A 24,102-nucleotide genomic window follows, 5' to 3' on the forward strand; every position below is an offset into this window, starting at 1 on the left:
GTCATCTTAAATGCTTTCTGCCAACAAATAATTGGAATTAATAAAAATCAGAGACAGTTATCGTGTAAATATTGAGACTATTAGGATTTAAATGGGTAAAAATGCTGCCAGCCCTATACTCCTTTTAAAATCTGTGTTAATTAAAGAGAAAGAAATCTACATATAGCCTACCTGACAAAATGACATCACAACAACGTTTCCTTTGGTGGAAACTATTTTGGACTATGAATTGAAACACTGTCATATCCTTGATAGAAGATATTTATCTCCACCTACAGAAAACTCTGTCTCTCTCTGTCTGTGAGGTTATCATCAGTTCATCAAGGGAACATGGAAGTCAGAGACAATACCTTCCCCAACTTCACCAGGCACTAAGTTTTGAAGCAGAGCATTTCAGTGAAAGACCAGCACCTTGAGGTTGGATAATTTAAAGAGGAAGAGGCCCTGTGTGCTTTATGACATTGTCAGATGCTGCTGCTGTGATCAAAACAAACATGAATCGGCCTCAGTTTGGTAAGTGTTTCACCGAATCACATCGGCTGTCTCTCTCAATATGATGGCAAAATAATTTGTTTCATCAATTTCAGTCTGCGGTCTTAAAAAGAAGCTTTTGGATGGTTATAGAAAGGCTTGAGGCCTGAATAACATAATCCATCCAAATGCAGTTAAAGGTGATGATTCCTGCTTGTTAATAGTTTGCAAGCAGAATCAAAATGTACTTTTTCAAAGGTACTGAAACTAATTAGGAGCCATAAACACACACAGCATTTTTGTGCACGTTTTGTTTGATTTGTAATAACAGCTCAGAGTGCAACTGATACAAAGGGAGTCTAAGGCTTTTTATTAGTCTACTGCTAATGTTCACTAATGCTCAGCTCAACTACTCTGCGTGAAAAGATACTAAGGTACAGCGTTTACTTAAACGTTTACTGCTACTTTAAGCTTCTCCTGAGAGACATAGTGTACTTGTAGTCAGCTACATTTGGCAACTGCAGTCGCTTCTTAAATTAAGAATTAGTACACCACACATATAAATACTCTGCTATGCAGCATATAAAGCACTTAAAATCGACTCAAATGTTAGTCATTACATCATTAAAGACCTTTTAACGTGTTAATGACTCAACAAGATAATCATATAATGTCATATTGTTGTTAGAAGTAAAAGTACCTAAAGCTTTTTGTTGTAATTTTTAACTGGAAGCTGCTAGGGGGTGTTTGTACTTCTGAATGATTCTTACATAACAACGCATTTTATCGTGAAAATGAACGATGACTATGGCACTCTCCCTGTGCTTACCCTTAATATGCAGCCGTCTCTCGTTGACATTCTGGCGAACGACGTGGCTGATCTTATCTTATCAATATAACTGGTTTATAAGTTACTGTACGCTTGTCATATGGCGTTCACAAATTAGAGGCCAGCGCTTACCGACTTTTTCATCCCCCCAACATCACTGCAACCCGCGTCCCACTCTTGATAAGGCCTTTGGGACTCACTGCCATTGGGTGTCGCTGTGCGCGTAAAGTCTCAGCCGGCAGGTTTGGTCCGACCGGACCTCAACACAGTCTGAAGTGTCAGACAGTCTTGTTAACACGTGAGAAATTCAGTGTGTGGAAGAAGGTGAAAGAGGGGGAGACCGGGAGAGAGGGGGCTGCAAATTTACGCGGAAGAGAAGTTTTTGAGAGAGAGCTGGACACTGAGGGAACTGCGGAGATCTTATTGAGGGAATGCCGAAAAGGGGAGAAGACATACGGCCAGAGCACCAGACATGAGTCCGAGGTAAGATTGAGAAACGGGTAGAAAGGCGGGGATGGCACACAGGCAGACGTGTCAGAATGAGCAGTTTTATTGAATTACAGAGATGTGTTGATCCAATTACTGTATGCTTCCCCGGGTCTTTTCCTTTTGAGCAGATTGATGTAACCCGTACTGACAGAGACGGTAACATCTGGATTATAGCACCACCGCTCATTTGATATGCAATATTTCAGACTTGGGTTTTCTGTTGATATTTGGCAAACAACATGCAAGTTATTCAACTAAACTGGAAACGGGGTGAAAAAACGTTGTGCTGGCACAGAATAGGAAACTGTAATATAACAGATATTAGATAAAGTTTCACGTAATTAATTTAAATACTTTATAGAGCAACTAAGGACTTCTTCAGAAAAGGGAAATACAATTTCTGTTTATCTAAAAACCGCCATCATGGCACTACCTGCGAGGGCGCACAACTTTGACTTCATTACTTATCTTAAAAATATGACATCAGAGGAAGAGCTTGATTATTTTTAAGTGGCCAAGAAAAGGCCCTCGTGTCATCGAGTTGCTAGTTTCCCTTTGTATCCCAAACTCGTACTGGTGTTTGGTTCAGTCACCAATCCGGGTCATGATCGAGGGCTTTAACTGAGCAACAGGTGTTTTACCTGAGCTGGTGAGGGAGAGCGCACGCGCGCGCGCGCGAGAATTTTAAGGTGCCCAAAGTTGATCTAACCTGCTTTAACTTTCCCTGTAACGGAGGCTAATTGTTTTCTTTAAGGCTCGTATTGTGGCAGGTTTTTGTCAGGGGAGGTCTGGAGAAAAGGACACGGACACTTTTATTTTAACCGTTTTATTGATTTATTCAATGAAACGGCTTCAATTATACAATATCAACACATTTATTCCCTCAATGATTTGTGATAGAACTTGATTGAATTTTGAGCTGAGTTTTGAAGAAAAAATAAAAATAAAATCAGCGTCGTTATGGAAGAAGTCTGACTGCTTTAAGCTCCTGACATGTTATTGATTCGCTGTCCAAGCTATTTCCGTCATTACGCTTCTGTCTAAAATTAAGGTGGGCTACCTAAGGATCATAGGTATAACACACACATATGTATACAATTGCTGCCTGTCTCTTTAAGACGATGTGTTGAGAAGTTCAAGTCGGGGTCACATGAAGTTCCTGCCCTCGATTTTACCTTTTAGTTTTATTATAGACTGACATCACACGGGGCGCTAAAACACTTAGGGCGCATAGAGGGTCCATTATCATCCCTGTGCGCGTTATTGCTCCAACTCAAAAATAGCTAAGGAAATTACTTGAAAAAAAGGGAGGAAAATGATGCTGTACTAAGCACGTATTTTTTTTTTTTTATAGGAGGGGACGAGAAAGAGGGGAGAGGAGGGAAAGAGAGACAGAGAGACAGAGGGAGAGGGAGGAAAGTGGGTGGGAGGACGGACCTAAGGAGTGAAAAGAAATTCATATCAATTAATAATCATAAAAAAAAGAGCTGGCAGACGAGCTCGGAAAACTGGCATGGTTTTTTGGAGGCTGGCAGTTCAAAGCTGAAACGTCAGATATGACTCCTAGAGACTGCTGAGATGATCATTAAGGGAGACTTAGATCGGATGGCAGAAGACATCGGGCATGCAGGTAAGAGCTGATATGTACAGAGGCAAGAAGAGGGGAAGGATGACATTTCTATTAATAATGACTGAACTCTGTGCGTGCTTTCAGAAGGAAACTTCCTGGAGTCGATGAGATATTAGTGGAACTTGTTTTACAACATATGGCGTCTTTCTCTGTTTTTTAAATCCTGTTTTAATTCGGACACGGAACATTGCACATGTTCTTTATAGCGCATTTACTTCGCGTTGGTTGAAACATAAAATTGTATAATACCTTGTTCCTTACGTTATAAAAAATTGTCACGTAAAGAGGAAGCTGTTAATTTGTATATTTCTTCAAGATCACGCCGATGTAACCGGCGGTTTTCAAATAAAAATAATCTGACATGCTTCGAGTACAAAACAAGACAAAAATCCCTCTGTAAAATGAGATTTTAACGTGTTTTATATTGACTGATATTAAAGTGTATTTGAAAAAAACTTTAAAAACTTTAAAAACTCAGAATTAAAAATATAAATACATTTTTAAAAAGCTGTATTTAGTAAAATAAATGTCTTACAAATTTTTCAGGGATGCTGCAACAAAATCCTTAAGCAAACTCCTCACTGGGGATCTGTCTTTATGTGTAACAACAGCAGTGCGGAGCTTAGGTGAGGACACAAGCGCAGGAGAGCGTTATATGATTTTTTTTTTTTTTTTTTTTTTTTTTTTCTTGTGGGGGGTGATTTGCAGTGTATAAATTTCTGGTTTCCTTTGTACAAGTGGAGACTTTACACAGCTGCCCGGAAAGAGATGCTCTCTCAATGCTGCTGACAGGTCTGAAAAGGGAAAAAAGAGTTGCTATAAGAAACAGCTGTGCGATACACCTCGTAGCGCAATGAGGTGAAATCGGCCTGTTTCTGGAGATGATTTCATTTCTTTTTCTTCTTCTTCTTCTTTGGCGGAGATACGGAGAAGCAGAGGGTAGATGAGGCGCTGCAGCGCAGAGGAGATGCATTCACTCGTGACTCGGTTTACTGCTCAGTGTGTGAAGGGCAAATTAAAACGTTAGAAACCGAGAGGTCGGGTCCTCTCGGCGACTCACGAAGGCGGGACACGACTTTTTGTTTTGCGACATGTAGTATTCCGATATATATGTACATGTATATTTTAACAGTGGAATCAAAGCCAACACCGAAGTTAAGAATTTACTCCATTAATAATCGCACAGGAAAACAATAATAATAACTGCATCCAAGCAAGCTGCAGAAATTATTATCATACATATTGTCTTTGATAATTGCTTAGGGAAAAAAAGGAAATTAAAAAAAGGAACGACTTGCTTTGAAAACTTTAGTATATCATTTAAAAAACAAGCAAACAGGTTACCTCCGTAATACTAGCATAGAAGTTTGGATTATTATAATGTCATGGTTAATATGACCATCTCGTTATCTCATTGTTAACTCAGTTACAATCTACATGAAGAAGATGTCACCCTCATGTCTTTATCAGTAGTCTATTTCTAAATTTGTGATGATTTTTAGGATTATAGAAATATAGAAATCAAACAGGAAAATGATTAACTGCCCATCCTGTTTACTGATGTGACAAAAAAAACCCAAACTGTCAAATATAATCACTAACCATCACTGCAAACACCCAGTCTATTCATTTTTTTTCCAAACTTCAAACTCTAAAACAGTTCGCCTCCATTGAGTCACAAAAATGACAAAATAAATTAGGTGGGCTGAAGTTGTAAAAAAGTACAGTAAAAGTCTTTTTGAAAAATTTACACTGACTTTGTATTTATTCTAAAATAAACAAGGCTATAGGAATATGGGTCCCAAATTGAAAAGAAAGAAAATAAAACATCAGCACAACGTTTTAAGCAGATGTGTGGCGTGTTTATATGACTGAGGCTGTATGCAGAGGTAGGAAGTTTAGTCTTGCTTCACCCCAAACCACAAAAGTGACAAAACAGACAAAACTTAGAAACAATGACTATTAATCTAATGCAAAAAGGTGAATGTCATTGCCATAAACTACATAACAATCACAAGAGATTTTCTTGCCTGTTCAGGGGTCTTTTAGAAGAAAGCTATCAATCTACGAGGGAGCTGTAAGCTTCCCTCAGGAAACTGCACTGTATGTGCAGTCTTGAAGAATAACATTACAGCGCATGTTTAACATAACAAAACAAGCAGTTTTTGTGGCTTATTATAGGCTTAAAATGTGTTTTCAAGTTCACGGCATGTAGCAGGTTCTCTTTAAGATGTGTTCTCTGACTAAATATTGCAATCATCGATAGCTTCCTAACAGGATGCAGCCAGCTTACACATGGCCTCAAGATCAAGCGTTTTGTATTACATCTTTTACTGTAATGTTTCACTTTTTGTCAGGGGCTATAGTAAGTCGAGAGTTTATTTAAAGGGCAAGTTGTAGCCTGTCAAACAACTCAAAGAGCAAAAGCATAGAGGTCTTTGTTGTCTTGATAGTAAACTCACAAACACTGTGCCTGTTGTTATCACAAAACATTACTAAAAAAAATTGTTAGGCTGTATCCACAGGACATTGCAGGTGCACATAGATGTTGTAATATGTCAATTAAGAAAACGATTTTTATGTACTGTGAAGAAGTATTTAATCAGAAGTCAGGATATAAAGAAGGCTTAGTTTTCTGCCAGGCTTTCTGATGAAATTCTAATGCTTAAATGTGCACTACAAACCACATACAGGAGAGAATGTACACAGTCTGTTAACATACGGTTCAGAGTAACAAGTAATCAGCTCAGTGCGATGAAGACTGCAACAGCTCAGCAAGTTATGGAAATTACTTGGTCAATTCTTCATATTTACTTAGATCTTAAACTCGTTTGTTGTCATGAAAATTTCTAGTAAATTATGTCCGCTGAAAGCCGAAAAGAAGAGAAGCCGGCGGTGGATGCACTTCACATGTCAGCTGGAAACAGGATGGAGTGTGAGCCCACGTACTACCCTTACTAGAACTGTCTTTTTAAAAGATATACTTCCGATCATACAGTAGTTCAGCTGTACGTGTGGAAATGACGACAGGACCTTTTAAAAAACTTCAAAATGAATTATTTTTTTAAAATGGCATTTGTTGTTAAAAACAGATATTTCCTTTGATATTTATCGCATGATGCTTATCACATGATCACTTGCTGGACTTGACTGTGACTTGTCATTTTCCATTTTGTGAGTGATGACATTTCTGTCTGATTTCGCAGCTCTAATGCTGAACAATCAACATTTTAAAAATGCTCAGTCTTAGCTGTGGAAGATTTTTGGAGGAAAAAATTGACACAGTTTGCTCGGGAATTGTCATAATTCCTCAGTAACTCATTTGTCAGGTTTTTTTTTTTTTAAACTCATACTTCTCCATTCTTATGCTGAGTGTGTACACTTAATGAAATAAACAAGAAGTGAATGAGCTGGTGTCAGGAAGACAGCGATCAGATGGATGACACGATATTTATGTAGCTGCTTGTTTCCCATCAGTGAGACTGAGCCTTTAGGGACAGTTTGAGACGTTTAATCTTGTAAGCAAACTAGACTCAGATGCCACTGATTGAACAATACGTGGGATTTCATTCGTGCAGCCAATATAGTTTGTTTTAAGATTGGTGGAACAATTACTGTCGGGATTTGAGCGTGTACATGTGCGTGTTTGTGCGCGTGCGTGTAGGCGCACACTGGATCTTTGAAGCCTACCTCAACGTAACGTATTGAAACACCTAATGGTGATTTACATCCCGTGCGCTCAGTGTTCCTTATATGACTGGGCAAGAAGGGGAGCTGAAATCTCGATCTTTTTTTGGATGTGTCCTTCCCCCACAGGTTTATACCTGCTCTTCGTCATATTAGCAAAACATTTGTCCCTAAGCTTTGTTTAAAACTGTGTGCAGCACTTCTGGAATACTTTATCAGGAAGCCAGCAATTACAAAATATATATTTGTGGTTCTCTGTCTTGAGCTCTTTCTCTTTTTTTGCTTGCTGCAGAGGAAGTGAATGCAAAGACTTGAATTTCTTATAATGAGAAAACCACTGCAACTGCTCACCTTTTGCAAAAGTTCACTTCTACCGAGTGGCCTTTCCGTGCACTTTCCACACATAAGTTCTGCACTTTACTGTCAAAGCTGGTCAATCTGCTTAAATAGCTGTTACGCAAATAATAAGCGAATCATAAAAGCGTAACTGTGAGCTTCCATTAAGACATATTTAAGTATTGTTTATGTTTTAAAAGAAAATCTGACAGCGGTTAATTCATCTTAATAAGTGCATCCATATGCAAGGTCTTTTTTTTAATGGTTTACATTACTAGCCCGTTTGCTGTTAAAGCTTTTGGCACTCAAACTTCTGAAAATATACTCTGATTTAATGTAATGTGTTTATTGTAAGTTTTGATAGATTGTGATTATGAAATGCATCAATAATATTTTTAGTGGTGCAGAAAATTGCACATTAATTGGCTTATTGTGACTTGAAATGATGACTGCTGCATGACGTTTTACAGATATCTGTTGTTGCAGGTGGTGGACTGAAAATAATGCTGGATGCCATGGAAGTTCCAAGTCATGCTAGGGATCTCCTCCTGCAACTCAACAGCCAACGCACCAAGGGCTTCCTGTGTGATGTTATCATCGTGGTGCAGAACGCCCTCTTCAGAGCTCACAAGAACATTCTGGCTGCCAGCAGCCTCTACTTGAAGTCTTTGGTGGTCCATGACAATCTCATCAACCTCGATCACGAGATGGTGAGTCCAGGGGTCTTCAGGGTAATTCTGGACTACATCTACACAGGCCGCCTTAGTGATGGAGACCCCACTTCTCCAAATGAACCAAATCTAGGGGCTGTCTTGGCAGCAGCCAGCTACCTTCAACTGCTTGACTTAGTGGCTTTGTGCAAAAAGAAGCTAAGAAGAAATGGCAAGTACCCTCCCCGCCCAAGTCCAGCATTTCTACCCTACTCAAAGATGGGGCCAAATAGCATGGGTTTAGGGAGTGGTGGCAGGTATAGGGTTTCTACTCCTGTCATTCAATCCTGTCCTCCAGGCGGAATTTTGAACAGCCATGGACCCCGGGCACTACCACCAGAGGAGCTAGTTCCACATCGACTAGCTGTTCATACAGGAGAGTTGTATGCTCCCACCTCCACCCAGGGCTCTCAGGTGTTCCCCTCTCTGCAGTCACCTCTGCCTTCTCAGCTTGGGCGTGCAGCCCTATCCGACAGGAACTGCTCACCCAGCTTCGGCCTTGATCTCTCTAAGAAAAGCCCCACCTCTCAGTCTCAGCTCACACCTTCTCAGACCCATCTGGGGAACACTCATAATGACGAGGAGCGAGATGGGACTCTGAGTGACCACACAAGTCCTATCCAGGGGACGAATGGCAGAGCTTTCCCCTCAGAAAAAATGGAATCAACTGACCAGGGAGGCTCCCTCACTCCGCCACCTTTTCCACCTCTCAACCAACCGATAGCCCCGCACCTTCCCCACCTGCATCGCTCAGGTTCCCAGGGGACAGACCGCTACCCATGCCCCCCAAGTCCGGACACCCCCACGGAAGGCGGAGAGGCAGGCAGAGAAATGGGCAACATCTACCGCTGGGTAAAACACGAACCGCTGTCATACACAGCTGAAGATGAAGATGAGGATGAAGATGAAGAGGAAGGGGGTGAAAATGGAGATCAGCATCATAACCATCACAAGACTGGGGAGGAGAGTGAAGGAGCAGATGACAAGAGCGGGTCAGGCACAGAAGAGACAGGCAGCAGTGAGGGTCGCCCATCCCCGACTGGACCAATGGGGAGGTTCCACATGCCGTACGAGCCGGAGAGCTTCGGGGACAATCTGTATGTGTGCATTCCCTGTGACAAAGGCTTCCCAAGCTCAGAGCAGCTCAATGCACATGTGGAGACACACACGGAAGAGGAGCTGTACGGCAACTCAGGCGGGGACATAGGAAACGGCAATAACAGCAGCAGCAAAAACATGAGCAGTAACACAAACGGTTATGGAAGCCTCAACAGCAGCAACACTCTGAACAATTTGTCACACCTGGAGACCAAGTCGAGCCAGCTGAATCCAGCGAGCATCGGGGAGATGATTCGACCCTACCGCTGTTCCACCTGTGACAAGTCTTACAAAGATCCAGCCACTTTGCGCCAACATGAGAAGACCCACTGGCTGACACGGCCTTACCCCTGCAGTATTTGTGGCAAGAAATTTACACAGCGCGGTACCATGACCCGCCACATGCGTAGCCACCTGGGCCTCAAACCTTTTGCCTGTGACTCCTGTGGCATGCGCTTCACCCGGCAGTACCGCCTCACTGAGCACATGCGCATTCACTCTGGTGAGAAGCCCTATGAATGTCAGGTGTGTGGGGGAAAGTTCGCTCAGCAGCGCAATCTCATCAGCCACATGAAGATGCACAGCAGTGGAGGGACTGCAGGGAGCCTGACCACAGATGGGAAACTGAAGCTGGACTTTGCAGAGGGCATTTATCCTCTGAGTAAATACACAGCAGAGCATCTTGGACTGAAACAAGAGAAGGCTAGTGAGCTTCTCATCCAAGCGCAGCAGCAACTGGTGGCTGATGCAAAGGTCATGGAGAGCCTGTATCCACTCTCCAAACTGGCCTCTGAACACCTGGGCCTCACCCACGACAAGATGGACATCCTGGGCCAATCACTGCCCCCACAGGCCCTCTCTGACGCCCGAACCATCGACCGCTACTCACCAAGTTAAGACATGTGATATCACCAATAAGTCTGTGTGCACACACAATTTGCAGTATCCTTATTCCATTCACCTCAACTCAATATCTCTGCACCTCAGACTCAGGCCATAAACAATTGGTCTGCTAATGCACACCAAAATGTGTAGACTGTAAGTGCCTTTCTATGCATCTAATGTATCCTAAAGACCTCCTTCATAAAGGAGCTTTGTGCTATTACGTGACCAAGGGACACTCACTTTAAAAAAAAAAAGTACAGTATTTATGTACAGTGTATGCAAAGAAACTTTTTTTTCTATGATTACAGCCATTGAGCCAAAGTGAAAAATTGAAAACCAAAATGAAAATTGTTTTATTTATTTTTTATTATGGTGGAATCCAAAGAAAACAAAAACTATCCCTGACCCTAAACCTGTGTACTATTCAACTTTGTAAAAAAAAAGAAAAAAAAGAAAGAAAGAAAAAGCACATAAGGACAAATTTCAGGGTTTGTCCAGAACTTTTATAATATGAATAAGGCCACTCACCTGGACTTTAAAGGAATGGGAGTACATTTCGTCTGTTTTTTTTTCTATTATTTCATTTTTTAATTTCCTGTTTTTGGGGTACTGGACAATTTATGTATCTCGCTCTCCAGCTTCTCACCATCTTGGGAAATGACTGAATGATAAGAGCATTTTGATAGTCACCAGGGCAATATATTCCCCAATCACCATTTATTTTAAAGTAACACCACTCACCACTCGGCATATTTGTGTGGATAAAGGGCTTGTACTATATGACAGCAGTTGAATCCACCTTATGCCCAGCTTTCAACCACTTATGAGCCGAAACTTCCTGTGCAGTTCGACAACCACCCCTTTGCGCTCAGTTGTTATTGAGATGCAGCAAGCACAGCCCTGTGATCTCATAACTGGGACATGATTGCACATACCCGACTGATGACACACTAATCCCCGTTCACGGCGAGTGGAGCTTCATCTTATGGTGTACATGAAGCATGGGTGTTGCCGCTGACATTGTGCAATTATTACAATTATGGATACAGTTGAGCATAGAGGCAGGGGTAAGGATGGGCTTAATGACACAGAAATCTGTCATTTACTGTCATCAGCAGTTAAACCATTCATTGCGGTCTGATGATTAATCGTGGAGCGGCAGTAGTCAGAGGCTTTGTTGGATGCTTCTCTGTTCCACCGTCCGGCCTCTCATTTGACCTCCCTCCCCTGTAGTCTGTTGTCTGGGAGCCCCGCTACTGTTGACAGGCCAAAGTGAGTGCTCTACTCAGCCCTTTGCCTTAGAAGCACTCCAAACACCGGATGCATATACGCTCCCCCTTCACACACAGCAAGCTGCTAATCTGTCAGTGATATGAACATAAGAAGGGGTTTGTGGGTCTTCCCTGGAAGCCAGCGGGTGAGTAGCACTCCCAGCTGCTGTGCTTCAGTAATCCCTGTGAAATCTCACTTTCTCCTGGACAATTCACACTGCTCGCTGGCGTGATGTCCCATTTCATGCCTGCCATTGTACCCCTCTGATCCACTTATTAACATTAGATCCCAGCCTAGCAAATGTGTCCTGGCCTTGCCTCCCGGCCCTGCTGGTATTAAATGCGGAAACAATGAATGACTGATTTGTGTGTTGGCTGAGCAGCCTGAAAACAAAAGAGCACTTAAAGATTGTGGGTTGAAGGCACATTTTTGTCTGTAAATCTTTATTCCAAAAAAAAGAAGTTGCATTTTTTTTTCTTCTTTTTTTGGGTCTTTGTCCACTTTTACTAGTCCTCAATTCAGATTAGAAATGTTTGACCACTATAGTGCCAATGCCAACCTCAGAGGGTGAATGTGAAGATTAAAGCCATAAATACACTGTGATAGACGTAGTGAATCATAAAGGCTAAAAAAAAAAAAAAAAATCATACAGTGTGCCTTACTTACTTCTTTGGAATTTTCTTTTTCTTTTTAAATGTAACGATAATTTAAGGGCTTATTTTCTGTAGCATATGATCATATCAAACATGTTGTTTCTTGTCACTTTTCTTCATTTTAATTTGAACTGAAAGCAGCGCACGTGAAATTGGTGCTTACCTCAGGACTGAACCCAGCGTGGGGATGCTAATCTTTTGTAAACTATAGATCAACAGTATCAACACACATACATGCACACACTCACCCACACTCACCTTAGTATTTTTTTTTTTTTATTAACAGGACCGTTGTCCTGTGTTAAACCTGTGGTTAATTCTTTGTTTATCCATTTGTTGTTACAGTTTTGTTGTGGAGAGATGAGGTGGTATTAACATTTTTGTTATAGTACGTGGTATACATTTTTTCTATTTTGTCTTCTTCAATGACATTTATGTCTGACCAGTTCCATTGTTGTAACATAAGGCAAAGCCATTTATGCTTGTACCTTAAGTGCTTGTCGATATCTGAACCACAGTTTAGTAAGTATGAAGGCATTGAGATCAATATATTACAGTAAAGTTGAGAAGTTGACAAGCTTTGTGTTGTGAAATATCTCCCTCTCTCTCTGTCTCTCTCTCCCTCTCTTGCTCTCTCTGTGAAAGACATGATGCATCATCTGTACTTCCTTAAACAGACACGCAGTGGCTTTGCTGGTTGACTATGAAAGCTAGCCTCGTATTGTTTGGCCCCCTTTTCCTCAGAGGTTAGTGAACTTTTGACAAGAGTCAGACGGAGGTCGCTCATGCACACAAGCACACAGGAAGCCAGCTTGTTTTGTTTGGTGCTCTGCAAAAAAAGAAAAAAGGAAAAGAACATGGCAGAAAAGATAAAAATAAAACCAGTAGAGGCTTCATCTACAAACGTGTGTGTATGTGTTCAAAACCTAAAAAACAGGCAGAGGCAGTCGTGAGAATTTCCACACTCCCCTTCACTAGTTAAAATAACATACCGCTTCCACTGTCACACCAAATCTGTATAAGAGGGAAGACCAAGATAATGCCCGAGCATTTCTGTAGGAAGCGCACTGTTTGAAATCTGCTTAATTTCATTTATGTGCGAATGTTAGTGGAGGGGAGCGTTTCACGTCTTTAGAAAGGGGAAGCAGTTGCTTGTCTGTTTGTGTGTCCCTGTGCTATTTAAGCGCATGAAGGCCTGGTAATGCATGTCCTGGGAATAGGGTTGGTGTGAAGGAGAAGAGCTGAGGAGCAGGAAGTGAACTTTTGGCTGGTGTGTTGTGCTGAGCAGGATGTGCCGTGTGTTTCTACTCAGAAGCAGATAGAAAGACGGAGAACGGGGAGGGAGAGGAGCAGGGAGAGCACAGCAGGGTGGATGCGAGCCATTGTCCTAATATGAAAGCCTGTCCACACTTCTGAAACCCTCCATTCAGAAAACAAGTAGACTGTATCTTCTCTTTTCCTTCCCCTTGTTGCTTTTTGGGAATAAATCTCTGCTCAGTATCACGGTGATGTTGCATTGAAGGCTTTCAAGGGCTGCATGGTGAGACATTTAGATGCTTTGTTAGAATTTGAGGATATTGTGGACTCAATACTTTTGGCATCCTCGCGGATTTTAAAATAAATTTCCCCTCTATTTGCTATATATCCATATTTTGAACATTTTTTAAATTTGAGGCAAGACTAAATAATAGGAAGACCCCAGTGAGTGTATTGTAGAGCCTAATTGAAAAACTTGGCAGTGTTTCCTTTGCTCTGTGGTTGTTTCACTTAGTCTAATTAGAAGAGCCTTGTTTCAATTTACTGATGTAGCCACCCACCCCATTGGGTTTTATGCCCTTTGCCTTTGTTAATGTTATTTATATGACAAGTAAGCCCAGCAAAACTCTTATTGCCACCACAGTGGTTTTGATGAAGATGTTTGGAGCGTAACATAATTAGGCATCTAAAGAGTTTATTAGTTAAATGAATTTTTAGAATCAAATGAGTGAATGCAAATATAAATGAATGCACTAACAAAAGCCGCAAAAAATTAGGTGTGGGTTGTTTTTGTACTTTACTTGCCATGTCATTTCCCCTTTTTTAATTTCTTTCTTTTTTTATGGCAACCATCCCAGTCCTGTAACTTTTTGTAACACTAACATTATAGCATCTCGTGGACCAAAAAAGGATTTGGCTTTAACGTTAAAAAATGCAAAGCATGCCTTTAAGCTTTCTTCCAGTCGCAGGAGGCCAAGGTCACCTCTGTGCCGCCTGTCGGCATCACAGTCTGAAATCATACCACTGTTTGACATTTATTATATTTTGCAAGGTGTGCCAAAATAGACTGAAGCTTTCGATAGACATCGCAGATGCACAAAACTAAACTCAGCAACAAACGTTGAGGTTTGCATCGGTGAGCTTAGCTTGTAACCATCTTTACCTTGTTAGGAAAGTCATTATCAGTGTGGGTAATCGTGAGAACCTGAGCACAAGTTACTATCGTCCTGTGTACAGTACATATTTTTTTTATTTATGAGCACTTATGTTTAAATATAAGCTAGAGTCAGATATTGATATTCAAGCCTAAGCTTGTCCTTTAAATGGGAAAACTGACTCTGAAGTCAGTCAGTTCAAACGTGCCTTCGGTATAAAAAGTATGAAGTTATCCTGCAATAAATTGTACGACTGTAGCATGGGGAGGTTTCTGATGTGGCTACTTAATGCACCTGCCCATCTACATGTCTGAATGCCTTTCCCACAGTGTAGCAGGGTGAAGTACAAGGGAGATATCTGACACTTTCGAGGCTCTTTATTACAAGCAGCTGCTTTAGATTTATTTCTCTGAACTGCACTTTTCTGGAAAAATCATTGTATTGTGATTTTTTATTACTCTTATGATCCCCTAGAAGTCCCACAATTGCCTTTCCTCTGGCACTTTGCTTCCTTTTCTTCCTCCCTCCAGTGCAGAGCTCGGCCACACTCGTTCACCGCCCTCGTACCCTCAAAGCACAGCTTCCCTCTTCACCTCTCTCTGTGCCTTCTCTCTTCTTACACTTAACACAAACCGCTGACCCACAGCACCCGCTGCCTCCCCTCCTCTCCCATGATCCACTTACTTCCAGCTGTTTTTCATGCTGAAGAAGACAGTTGTCTAAATGTTTATGTGAAGAGCTACTTTCTTTTTCTTTAAGCCCTGATCAATTTCCAAAATGAACTTTGTGGCATGTGTTAAAATACAACAGATGACGGGCCCAAAAAAAGAAGAAGCAAAAAACCCTGTATTTGACATCGTTATTGTATTGTGATCTTCAAGCCAAGGAATGGCTTACAAAGGAGAGATTAAAGACATCTTATTGTTGTAGAGGAAATGCAGAATAATGTGAGAGGAAATGTTCAGGGAAAATATGCTCAGAAAGATGCCAGTAAAGTAAACATGTATGAAATTGCACAATTGAGTCGGGCCTCAGCTGCACCAGCCAAGTCATGCGCTGAGATGGAGAGAACAAACAGAGAGAGGGTTGAGAGGAAAAGAAGCAGAAACAGAGAGAAAAATAGCTTGTGCTTGATAGTCTTAACCTTCAGTAAATAACAAAGGAAAGCTGGCAGCGTTGTGTGTGTCTGCTCACCACTCTTTTTCCACCCGCTTCCAATTTAATCTTATGAGGACATGTTTATTTTTCTTCTTTTTTTTATTACTGCAGGTCAATTTCAGGTTTTTAATTTTAACGTTCATGTCAGTGTGACATCGGAAATGACACCCTCTTTCCAGGCCTAGCAATTATCACCAAATCAGCACATGACCTACAGTAGGCTCTTTGTAGCGAAATAGTGAAGGGGCTTCTGTCTGTCCATATCCTCCTGCATCTGTTTTGTTTGGATCTCTTTTTCTCTCTCTACCTTGAACACATACAAAGTCCACTGAGTGGACCTTGGCTTTAATTGCTTAGTTTACAGTGCACAACTTCTGCTCCAGAAGTTTAAATCTGAAGACAAACAGAGAGCTAGGACAAAACAAGCAGGAATTTGGTGCAGTGAAAGTCAGCCGGGGGAGAATATTCGATTGTATATCTCTCTAACACACTCCTGCTCACGCACATATAAACACACAGCTGGATGGCAGACTGCTGCTCCAGATTAGGTCAGATTTAATTAGCTTGCTCTGCTCCGTTTGGAGTGTCGCTTCTTGTAGAAAAACCCATTTTTAAAGAAAGGCGATTCCACTGACGGCTTTCACCCGTCACACGCTGAAACCTGTGCCAAAATGTTACAGAGCCTCAGGGTCCTCACACACACTTACGTACACAAAGGCACAAGCATCTATTTTGGTTTTGGAAAATCGGTAAGGAGAAGTGTAGAAATGATGGATTATGATCTAATGAAGACCACTTTGACATTTTGAGATGGTTGTGCCCGACTGTGGTTCAGGGACAAATATGTTATGCAGGAACACAGGCTGCCACGTAGACAATTGTAGTTGTGAATAAATGGAAAAAATGCATGGTAGAATACATGCATCACAAATTTACAATGGAAATTTGATTTTTTTTTTTTTTTTAGTAGACGACAGGATCATATTTCAGCAGGCATAAACCAGGCGTGCCAGAAACATCAGCAGCGTCTGGTGTTTTTGTTACATGGTTTTACCTTTTATACCAAAATGACAATTAAAAGCAATACACTTAAACCAAAACAGTATTTTCTCTTTGTGCATTCTGCATATTTCAGTGTCTATATTGATCTTACTTTGCTTTAGTGAAATGAATGTATTTATTGCATGTCAAAAGTTTTATAGGTAATTTCTTTTGTGTAAATTCTTATTGTGGGTTTTTATCATTTTATTTGATTATGGTGTCTCGATAAAATGTTGATAAGGCTTTTATTTTTTTTAAAAGCCAATGTGAAAAATGTCTTTTCTTGTTTGTTTGTTACTATACTCGAAATCAACTTGGCAATAAAATGAATTGCATAACGGATTTACACGGACGTTTGTCAAGTTATTTAATTAATTTGCACATCCAAATCAAATGTAAATGATCACATTTATATTTTTATTAATTTAATTACCCTTGATTACTGCAGTGCAAAATCTCTCATAACAAAACTTGTTGTAGACCACTGCAATGATTTGTGTTTTTGGAAAATTTATTTTGCATGAAATGAGTTTTACATTAAAAGAAAGAATGGGACATAAGACCACAGCGGAGACCATTTCACAGCAATGATGACCGCAAAAATGAACGACTTCTGTTCATTTTCCTACAACACGTTGGCCTTCAGGTCTGTATTCTCCCACATGGAGACATGTGAGTGCCTCATTTAAGACAGAGAATTTCAAATGAATCTCATACATCACACACAGTCTACATGCAACAATGAACAGATCCATTACTCTGTCAGCAGGAGCAAAGCCAGCCAGGCAGGCACACACACACACGCACGCACGCACGCACACACACACACACGCACACACACACATCCTTTTCCACTGTGTGAAAATCACCTTATTATCACCAGCACATAAGAAATCATAGTGCCTTCCAGATGTTTTATATAATTCAAGCAACTTGCCACAAATTACTTCTTGACATTAAACAAATTAGCATTTCTTCTCTCAGGTGCATTAAATCAACATTCATGAGCTGGAGGTGCTTCCTGAGAGATCATATTCACCAGGTGTAATGACAGACATCATCCGCTCTATGCTGCTTGAACAGTGGGTGAAAACAAAAGGAACAGCATGACATTTATCACAAGTCTCGCACAATTCTGCTACACAAACGTGGAACAGGAACATTTTTCTCTCATGGTAATCCCCTCACATTACAATCCACGTACTGTTTAATCAGTTACGGTCATTGTATCCATGTTTAGCAAAAATATTAACAGAATGTCTAACTTAACAGCTTCCCCCTCCCCAGACATTTCCCAACTATTAGCTGTTAATATGCATTGAAACTCCTCACACCTAATTATTTAGATGTGTCATCAAATGGCCCTGTTACATGTAGGTCGTATGAGGCACAAACTTTCAGAACAGAAGACATGTCATAAAGACTGCCGGCAGTTTAACCAGATTATCTAAACCGCTTTATTCGAGTGTAATTGTGTAAATAGAACAACCCTGCATACAAAAAAACAAAACAAAAAAACTACACGGTGTGATGGCTTGTTGCCTTAGATACTAGTAAGACAGGAAATATTTTCCAGGAAGTTCAACCTGTGTGATAGATTAGGACTTTTCAAAAACCTATCTGTGGCCAAAAATGTATGCATAGCAGGTTATACCTTTATGCAGAATAATTCTAAAACTTATTTTAATGAATAGTATATATTTAGCAGTGTTTGCATGCATGTTGGCTAATGAAGCAGCTGTGATAATGAGGAACGGCGGAATTTGAGCTTGGTTCAGTCTGGCCCTGTGCTAGCGTGCTTGATAAATAAGTGTGATAGCCTCATTCAAAGCAATGATAGAGTTTGTGCTTTCAGCCTAAAATTAAAACATAGTTATGTTGGCAAAAAGAATTCCTCTGTGTGGACACACATAGTCAGAAAGCTATATGTGTCCATGAGAAAGAAGATAGGTGCACTAGGTCTAAAGTTGAAGGGCAGTTGCTAGAAGCCTTGGTACCCACTGCTCACTCTGAGAAACCAGGATATTCATGGCAGGTGGCCTACAGCCACTCTGGTCTCTTGCCACTCTTCCATTCGGAGACACTGCATATTAAATGGCAAAGGTCTGTGGTGTTTGGTTTCCCTCAGTGGGTGACAGAAACTGGGTGCCAGGCTCTGGAAACCCCACCATCCCTTTGAGCTTTCAGTGCCCTGCCCAGTGTACACTGGAAGAAGTGCTAGACCTTTTTCACCCTGATCTGGGATAATTGTGGAAAAACATAAATAGATAAGGTGGATGATCAGCAGGTTTCCAGTGGAAGTTTGCGTAACCTTCTCACAAACATTCTTCAGTAGGTGAGACATGAAGACATGAGAAGGGCAAAAGTATTGACTGCTGAGTCATTTAAACAGTCAGGGGCTGTCTGCTGTGGGCACATTAAGGGACTTAATCATAACTGTAGTTGTGCTCCAGAGAGTAAGTATCTATACCATTACAGAGAAATGACTTATGTTTAAATTAGGTGCATACACTTCTGCAGCTTCTCTTAAATTCCAGGAATTTGCTTGGGGACTCCTAATACGGTTTCCAACATTATGACACATTTTTGCATCTAAAGTTTGCTCTGGAGCTGTCAAAAGGTCAACAAAAGTTTCAGTCCCGCTTTTATAGCAATATGCAATCACTCAGAAACCAAAAAACTGAAATGAGATAGGATTATTTCTTGCTTCACGGACATCTGCTTTTTTCCTCTTTCAAATTAAATTTTCATTCAATAGCTCCTGTCCTTTGAGCCCACAATCAGACAGGCATTCTCTTTTGTCAGTCACACCTCAGTGGAGCCAGCAATCAAACCAAAGCAAGATAGTTCAGTTGGTTGTTGTCCATATAATAAGTAATGAGTTTAAGATTGACATCTTTCTCTGATTTTTTTTTTTGTGTGTGTTCAAATAAAGAATGTCCCAGCAATATAAAGTACCTATTAGCTGTAAAGTGATTCTGGCAAACTTGAAACAAACCAGAGAACTAGAAAATGGGTTTAAATATTTATTTATCGTGTATATACTATGCCCTTTCTATAAATGTAGCACAGAATTTTTTTTAAAGACCTATGATATTTGTTTTACTCAGAACAGGATGGCCAGATACTGATTATGAAAGTCCTGCCAGTAACTCCCCGTGACTTCTATATGCAGAGGGCTTCAAATATGAATGGCAGAGAAAACAAGTGAGACATTTATGTGCTTGAGTAGGATGGTATGAAAACAGTGCTTAATGTTTATCAGGAGCGGAGCTTAAGCTTTTGTTTAGCATGTTCTTTGCATGTTTAGTTACTAAAGTTTGCACAATAGTTATGTCTGACTCTTACTTGACCTCAGAAATGTGTCCACAGTTTTTGAATTCACTCTCAGGTTAAAAAGGCTATTTAACTGCTTTGCATTTTATAATTTTATTGTGGTTAGTTGATGCTTTTAGTTTATCACTGGGAATGCTGTGTTTGTGTTGGTAATTGTACTTTTGCAGTAGCTTATAACTTTTAAACCGCTGCTGAAGTGGCATTTATTATCACCATATATACACGTCTGACTTAGGAAGCTTTAGTCTGCTGTAATAACTAAAACAAATGCTCCCCTGGTCTCTTTTTGCGCTGCTGCCTTTCTCATTATTACATGAAGTCGATGAAGGAATTGTAAGGCAGTACATTGTTTTCCCATATTACATAAAAAAGAAAACCGTTCGTTCAAGGGCTAGGAATTTCAAACTCAAGATCCGAACTCTGAAATATGCTCCAATTAGGTTTGTGAGAAAAATACGACAACATCGGGAAAAAGGAAAAAAAGGAGACAAACAGATCACTTAAATAGCCCCCATCATGACCTTGATATGAAGTGTCTCACGTCATATTTTATTGTCTCTCTCCTCCTCATCCTCTTTTTCACTTCTTTCTTTGTCCGTCTATCCCACCCTTGCTACATTTCACCGCTTAAGACTCCCACTGAATGGAAAACAGCTGGGTCGGGGACTGCCCAGAGCACATTATGCCCAATTCTTCAATGAATTCCCATCTACCTCTCCCCGCTCCCTCTCTGTCCAGTGCGCTCCCCTGCTCCCTGTCCTCATTTAAGGTGGGGCTGTGCAGCTGAAACAAAAGAAAAACAGCCTGCATGAGAACATGTTTCTCACCCACATATGGTACACTTTCTCCCTCTCCTCCTTTCTGTGAATTTGTTTCCCAACCCTACTCCCTGGTGATACTCTGCTGTTATGGCTGGTTCTGCTTTTGACAAGCTGAAAAGCACCAAGATATAATGCAGCTGAGCTGAATGGCCAAGTATGCATACAGAGTAATGTGTCAGAATTATTAGTTTGCCCCGATACCCATAGTTCACCTGCTGTGGTAGACGATGAATCGTGTGAAGACAAACACTCATAAAACTCTGCTATGATTTCCCAAGAACAATAATATGTTTTAGGTTACACCAAACCGCACTGTAGACTAGTGGGATGCTCGGATGAAATGCATGTTAGCGCGTGTTGTTTCAAAGTATCAAAGTTTGTTTTGAAAAAATTTAACTGTGGCCATTGGTCTTTTGAACCACCATCCCTAAAAACCAATTTAGCATCTCTGATGCTATCGGTGTTACTAGTAATACTTCCAGTACTCACACTATAACCAATAAACCTCAGGGACATAAAAAAGGCATATTGTTAATGATAGCCAGCTGATAACTGTGTCTGTCTGCTGTCGACAAAACATAATTCAGGATGGCAATTCAGTCTCAGGGCGGGGTAACACAAAAAGTACATAGGAAGTTGTTAACGTGAGCTTGTTATGATAGTACGGATGTGTGACAAATTTAAGGAAAAACTTTGACCACTACTGTTGTGACAAGAAAAACAGTGCCAAGGACAACTCTTGACTGTGTTGGTCATCTGAGGGATTTGTTTAACTGCGGAGGGCATTTTGGACCCCGCTGAGAGAGAAGTGTCAAAGTGCAAAATTGTTCTAGTTGACCTCTTCATCCTATGATGAATAATCCTGAAGAAGTCTAATATAGGGCAAATGTATGGGGTGTCTGATTGTGTGAGTGTGCGTTGGTGGGGGGGTTAACTTATTTAGAGAGTCCAACTGCACAAAAACGGTGTGAATCATAATCTGAGGCCTTCGCAATCCTGAAATCTTTCAACATGTGAACCACTGTGTTACAGCGATCTCCACCACCGTCATCAAAACACCAAATGAGGAAATGTGTTTTGGAAGAACAACGTTTGTTCCTGCAAAACGCTAAAGTGCACTGAAGGTGTTCTGGTGACAGGATGTGACCTGGTGCCTTAGTGAGACACTTGATGTCCATTTTTAAAAAAAAATTTGTCACACAACTTGGTGTTATCTGCTTGCACATTTAGTTGAGTCCAATTTATTTATGTAGCACATTTAGAAACAACAGCTCTTGACCAAAGTGACGTATGTCTAAAATAATCACAAAAGATAAAAACATAGCAGAAAACAACAAAATGAGGAAAGCTGAGTAAAACAACACAAATAAAAGAACTCATTCTAAGCCAAAGAATAAAAAATGACTACTATAGTTCCTATTGCCTTTTTAGCCCTGATAGAAATATCTGGCTCTTCAGTTGCTAAATCCTCCATTAAGCTGACCAGCTAGTCAGTTACTATCCTTTTGATCTTTATTGCTGTGTAGACAGCAAAGAGAATGCTTTTAAACTTTCTTTATTAAAAGTAAATAAATATTTGCTGTGTTTAAAAGGCCAGATTTTTAAAGTTGAATCATGATAATAATCATAATCTTAGGAAATAAAGGGAAATTTGAAGTGTCGTCACTCTGTCCCTACTGTCACTTCTACGGTGGCAGTAGTTAAAAACTTGGTCTCTCTCTAAGGTGTTTACATCACAAGATGAAATCAATTTTCTAGAGAACTGAAGACAGTGTTCGAAGCAGTGCAAGGTCAAGAGAAGTACAAGAAGGAAGTATTGCTTCAGCTGCCGTGGGGGCCTGGGTGACAAATTGGGTGTATATTGTGGGCAATGTGTGTGTTTGTGTGTCTATGCCAGTGCAATTTCCTGCCTGCAGATTGACTAACATGTGGGCACCTGCCTTGACAAATCCACCCATCCTGTTTCTTTCAGCTCACAATGCATTGCTCTTTGCTGCTGTACATACATGCAGCGAGCACAAACTACACACACACACACACAAAGATGTTTAAACCATACATAAAATTTGTGCATCTGGACCTCATATCATCTATTAGCGGATCTTGAGAATGAGATCAGTGTTTCTGAAACTTTGTGTTTCATACCAGCCCACTGAAAATATAAACTGGTACAAGAGGCTCATGCATTAGTCATTCACAGATGCTGGAAGCTACAGCGAGAAGCACACACATTAAACTAAACAGGAACTTTACATCATAAATTTTGCACATCTAGCACAGAGCGGTCCAGCGGGTAGACAAGCCAGGACAAAGTTGTCTGGCCTTGGGGGAGAGAGGCTGACGGCCAGCCTGGCTGGGTGATACACATATACATGCATATAAATAAAGGCAACCCAAACACTGAAGGCAATAATGAGATCCTTATCTATTAGTGGAAAAGGCAGAAAGAGCCTTTATAATGTAGGCCTGAAGGGAAACAAATTTAACAAACTAATGAGCTGGCATGCAAACAACTGCAATTCAAGGTGAACTAGAAAGCGTGAGTGTTGCTGTAAGAGGCACATATAGGCTCTACGTGTTTGCCTGTACAGGCTTTGACCTTTGATTTATTGAGAATTACTTCATGTGAAAGCGTTGGCAGTGAGATGTGCTCTGTGTATCACACAAAGTGTGAAGGTGAGAATACCGGATCTGTTGCTGGAACTATGACGCTATTGTGTATGGTGACACGCTCTGGGGCCCAGCATGTGTGTGTTTGTGTGTGTGTGTGAGTGTGTGTTTGTGTGTGTGAGTGTGTGAGTATTTCCTTGTGTCACAGAACAGAGAAATTCACTGACCTGTTAAGAACAGAGTGTCCATTACCTTCTCAGCATGGAGTTACACACTTAAAAGTAGTCCATTACTATTCCATTCAGTTTGACAAGGGTAATAAATTATCAAGTGCCTCATCACTTTCACTTTGTGCATGTGTGTGTGCGGTGTGTGTGTGCGCGCGCTTGAGTAAATGGGCGTAGATGGCAGAAAGGTGAGAAGATAGCAGAAGTGTTATTTCAGTTTGGCTCTGTGTGTATCTGCTCATTTATGTGTGAACGTCTTATCTCCAAGTGATTTCCAGTTAACAAAAAGGTCTAAGGGGAATACTGCAGCTCTCGAAGGAGCTCAGTTGGGCTTGCTATTAATTGCAACTTTGCTGGTTTAATCTTTTGCTCTTCCTGCCCATATGTTGGTAATAGCCTCAAAGAAGACACAAACCCCAAATTGTTTTCTGTGTGGGT

At 40.8% G+C, this 24,102-nt stretch overlaps 1 protein-coding gene across 5 annotated transcripts; it reads left to right on the plus strand.

The window, feature by feature from the left end:
- Positions 1–282: 282 nt before the first annotated feature.
- On the plus strand, positions 283–17,012 carry hic1 (hypermethylated in cancer 1). 5 transcript variants are annotated; one of them, XM_040008951.1, is made up of 2 exons: positions 283–513; positions 7,929–17,012. In XM_040008951.1, the coding sequence occupies exons 1-2, from the start codon at positions 456–458 to the stop codon at positions 10,145–10,147; spliced, it is 2,277 nt and encodes a 758-aa protein (XP_039864885.1). In that variant the 5' UTR covers positions 283–455; the 3' UTR covers positions 10,148–17,012. The 5 variants fall into 5 exon arrangements, with proteins under 5 accessions (XP_039864885.1, XP_039864890.1, XP_039864889.1 ...); XM_040008956.1 differs by lacking the exon at positions 283–513 and adding an exon at positions 1,626–1,783 and having other exon boundaries at positions 7,913–17,012; XM_040008955.1 differs by lacking the exon at positions 283–513 and adding an exon at positions 1,660–1,783.
- Positions 17,013–24,102: the final 7,090 nt, after the last annotated feature.

This window comes from Simochromis diagramma, unplaced genomic scaffold (genome assembly GCF_900408965.1).
Source record: "Simochromis diagramma unplaced genomic scaffold, fSimDia1.1 OVJJ01000344.1, whole genome shotgun sequence".
In the NCBI taxonomy this organism is placed as follows: Eukaryota; Metazoa; Chordata; class Actinopteri; order Cichliformes; family Cichlidae; genus Simochromis; species Simochromis diagramma.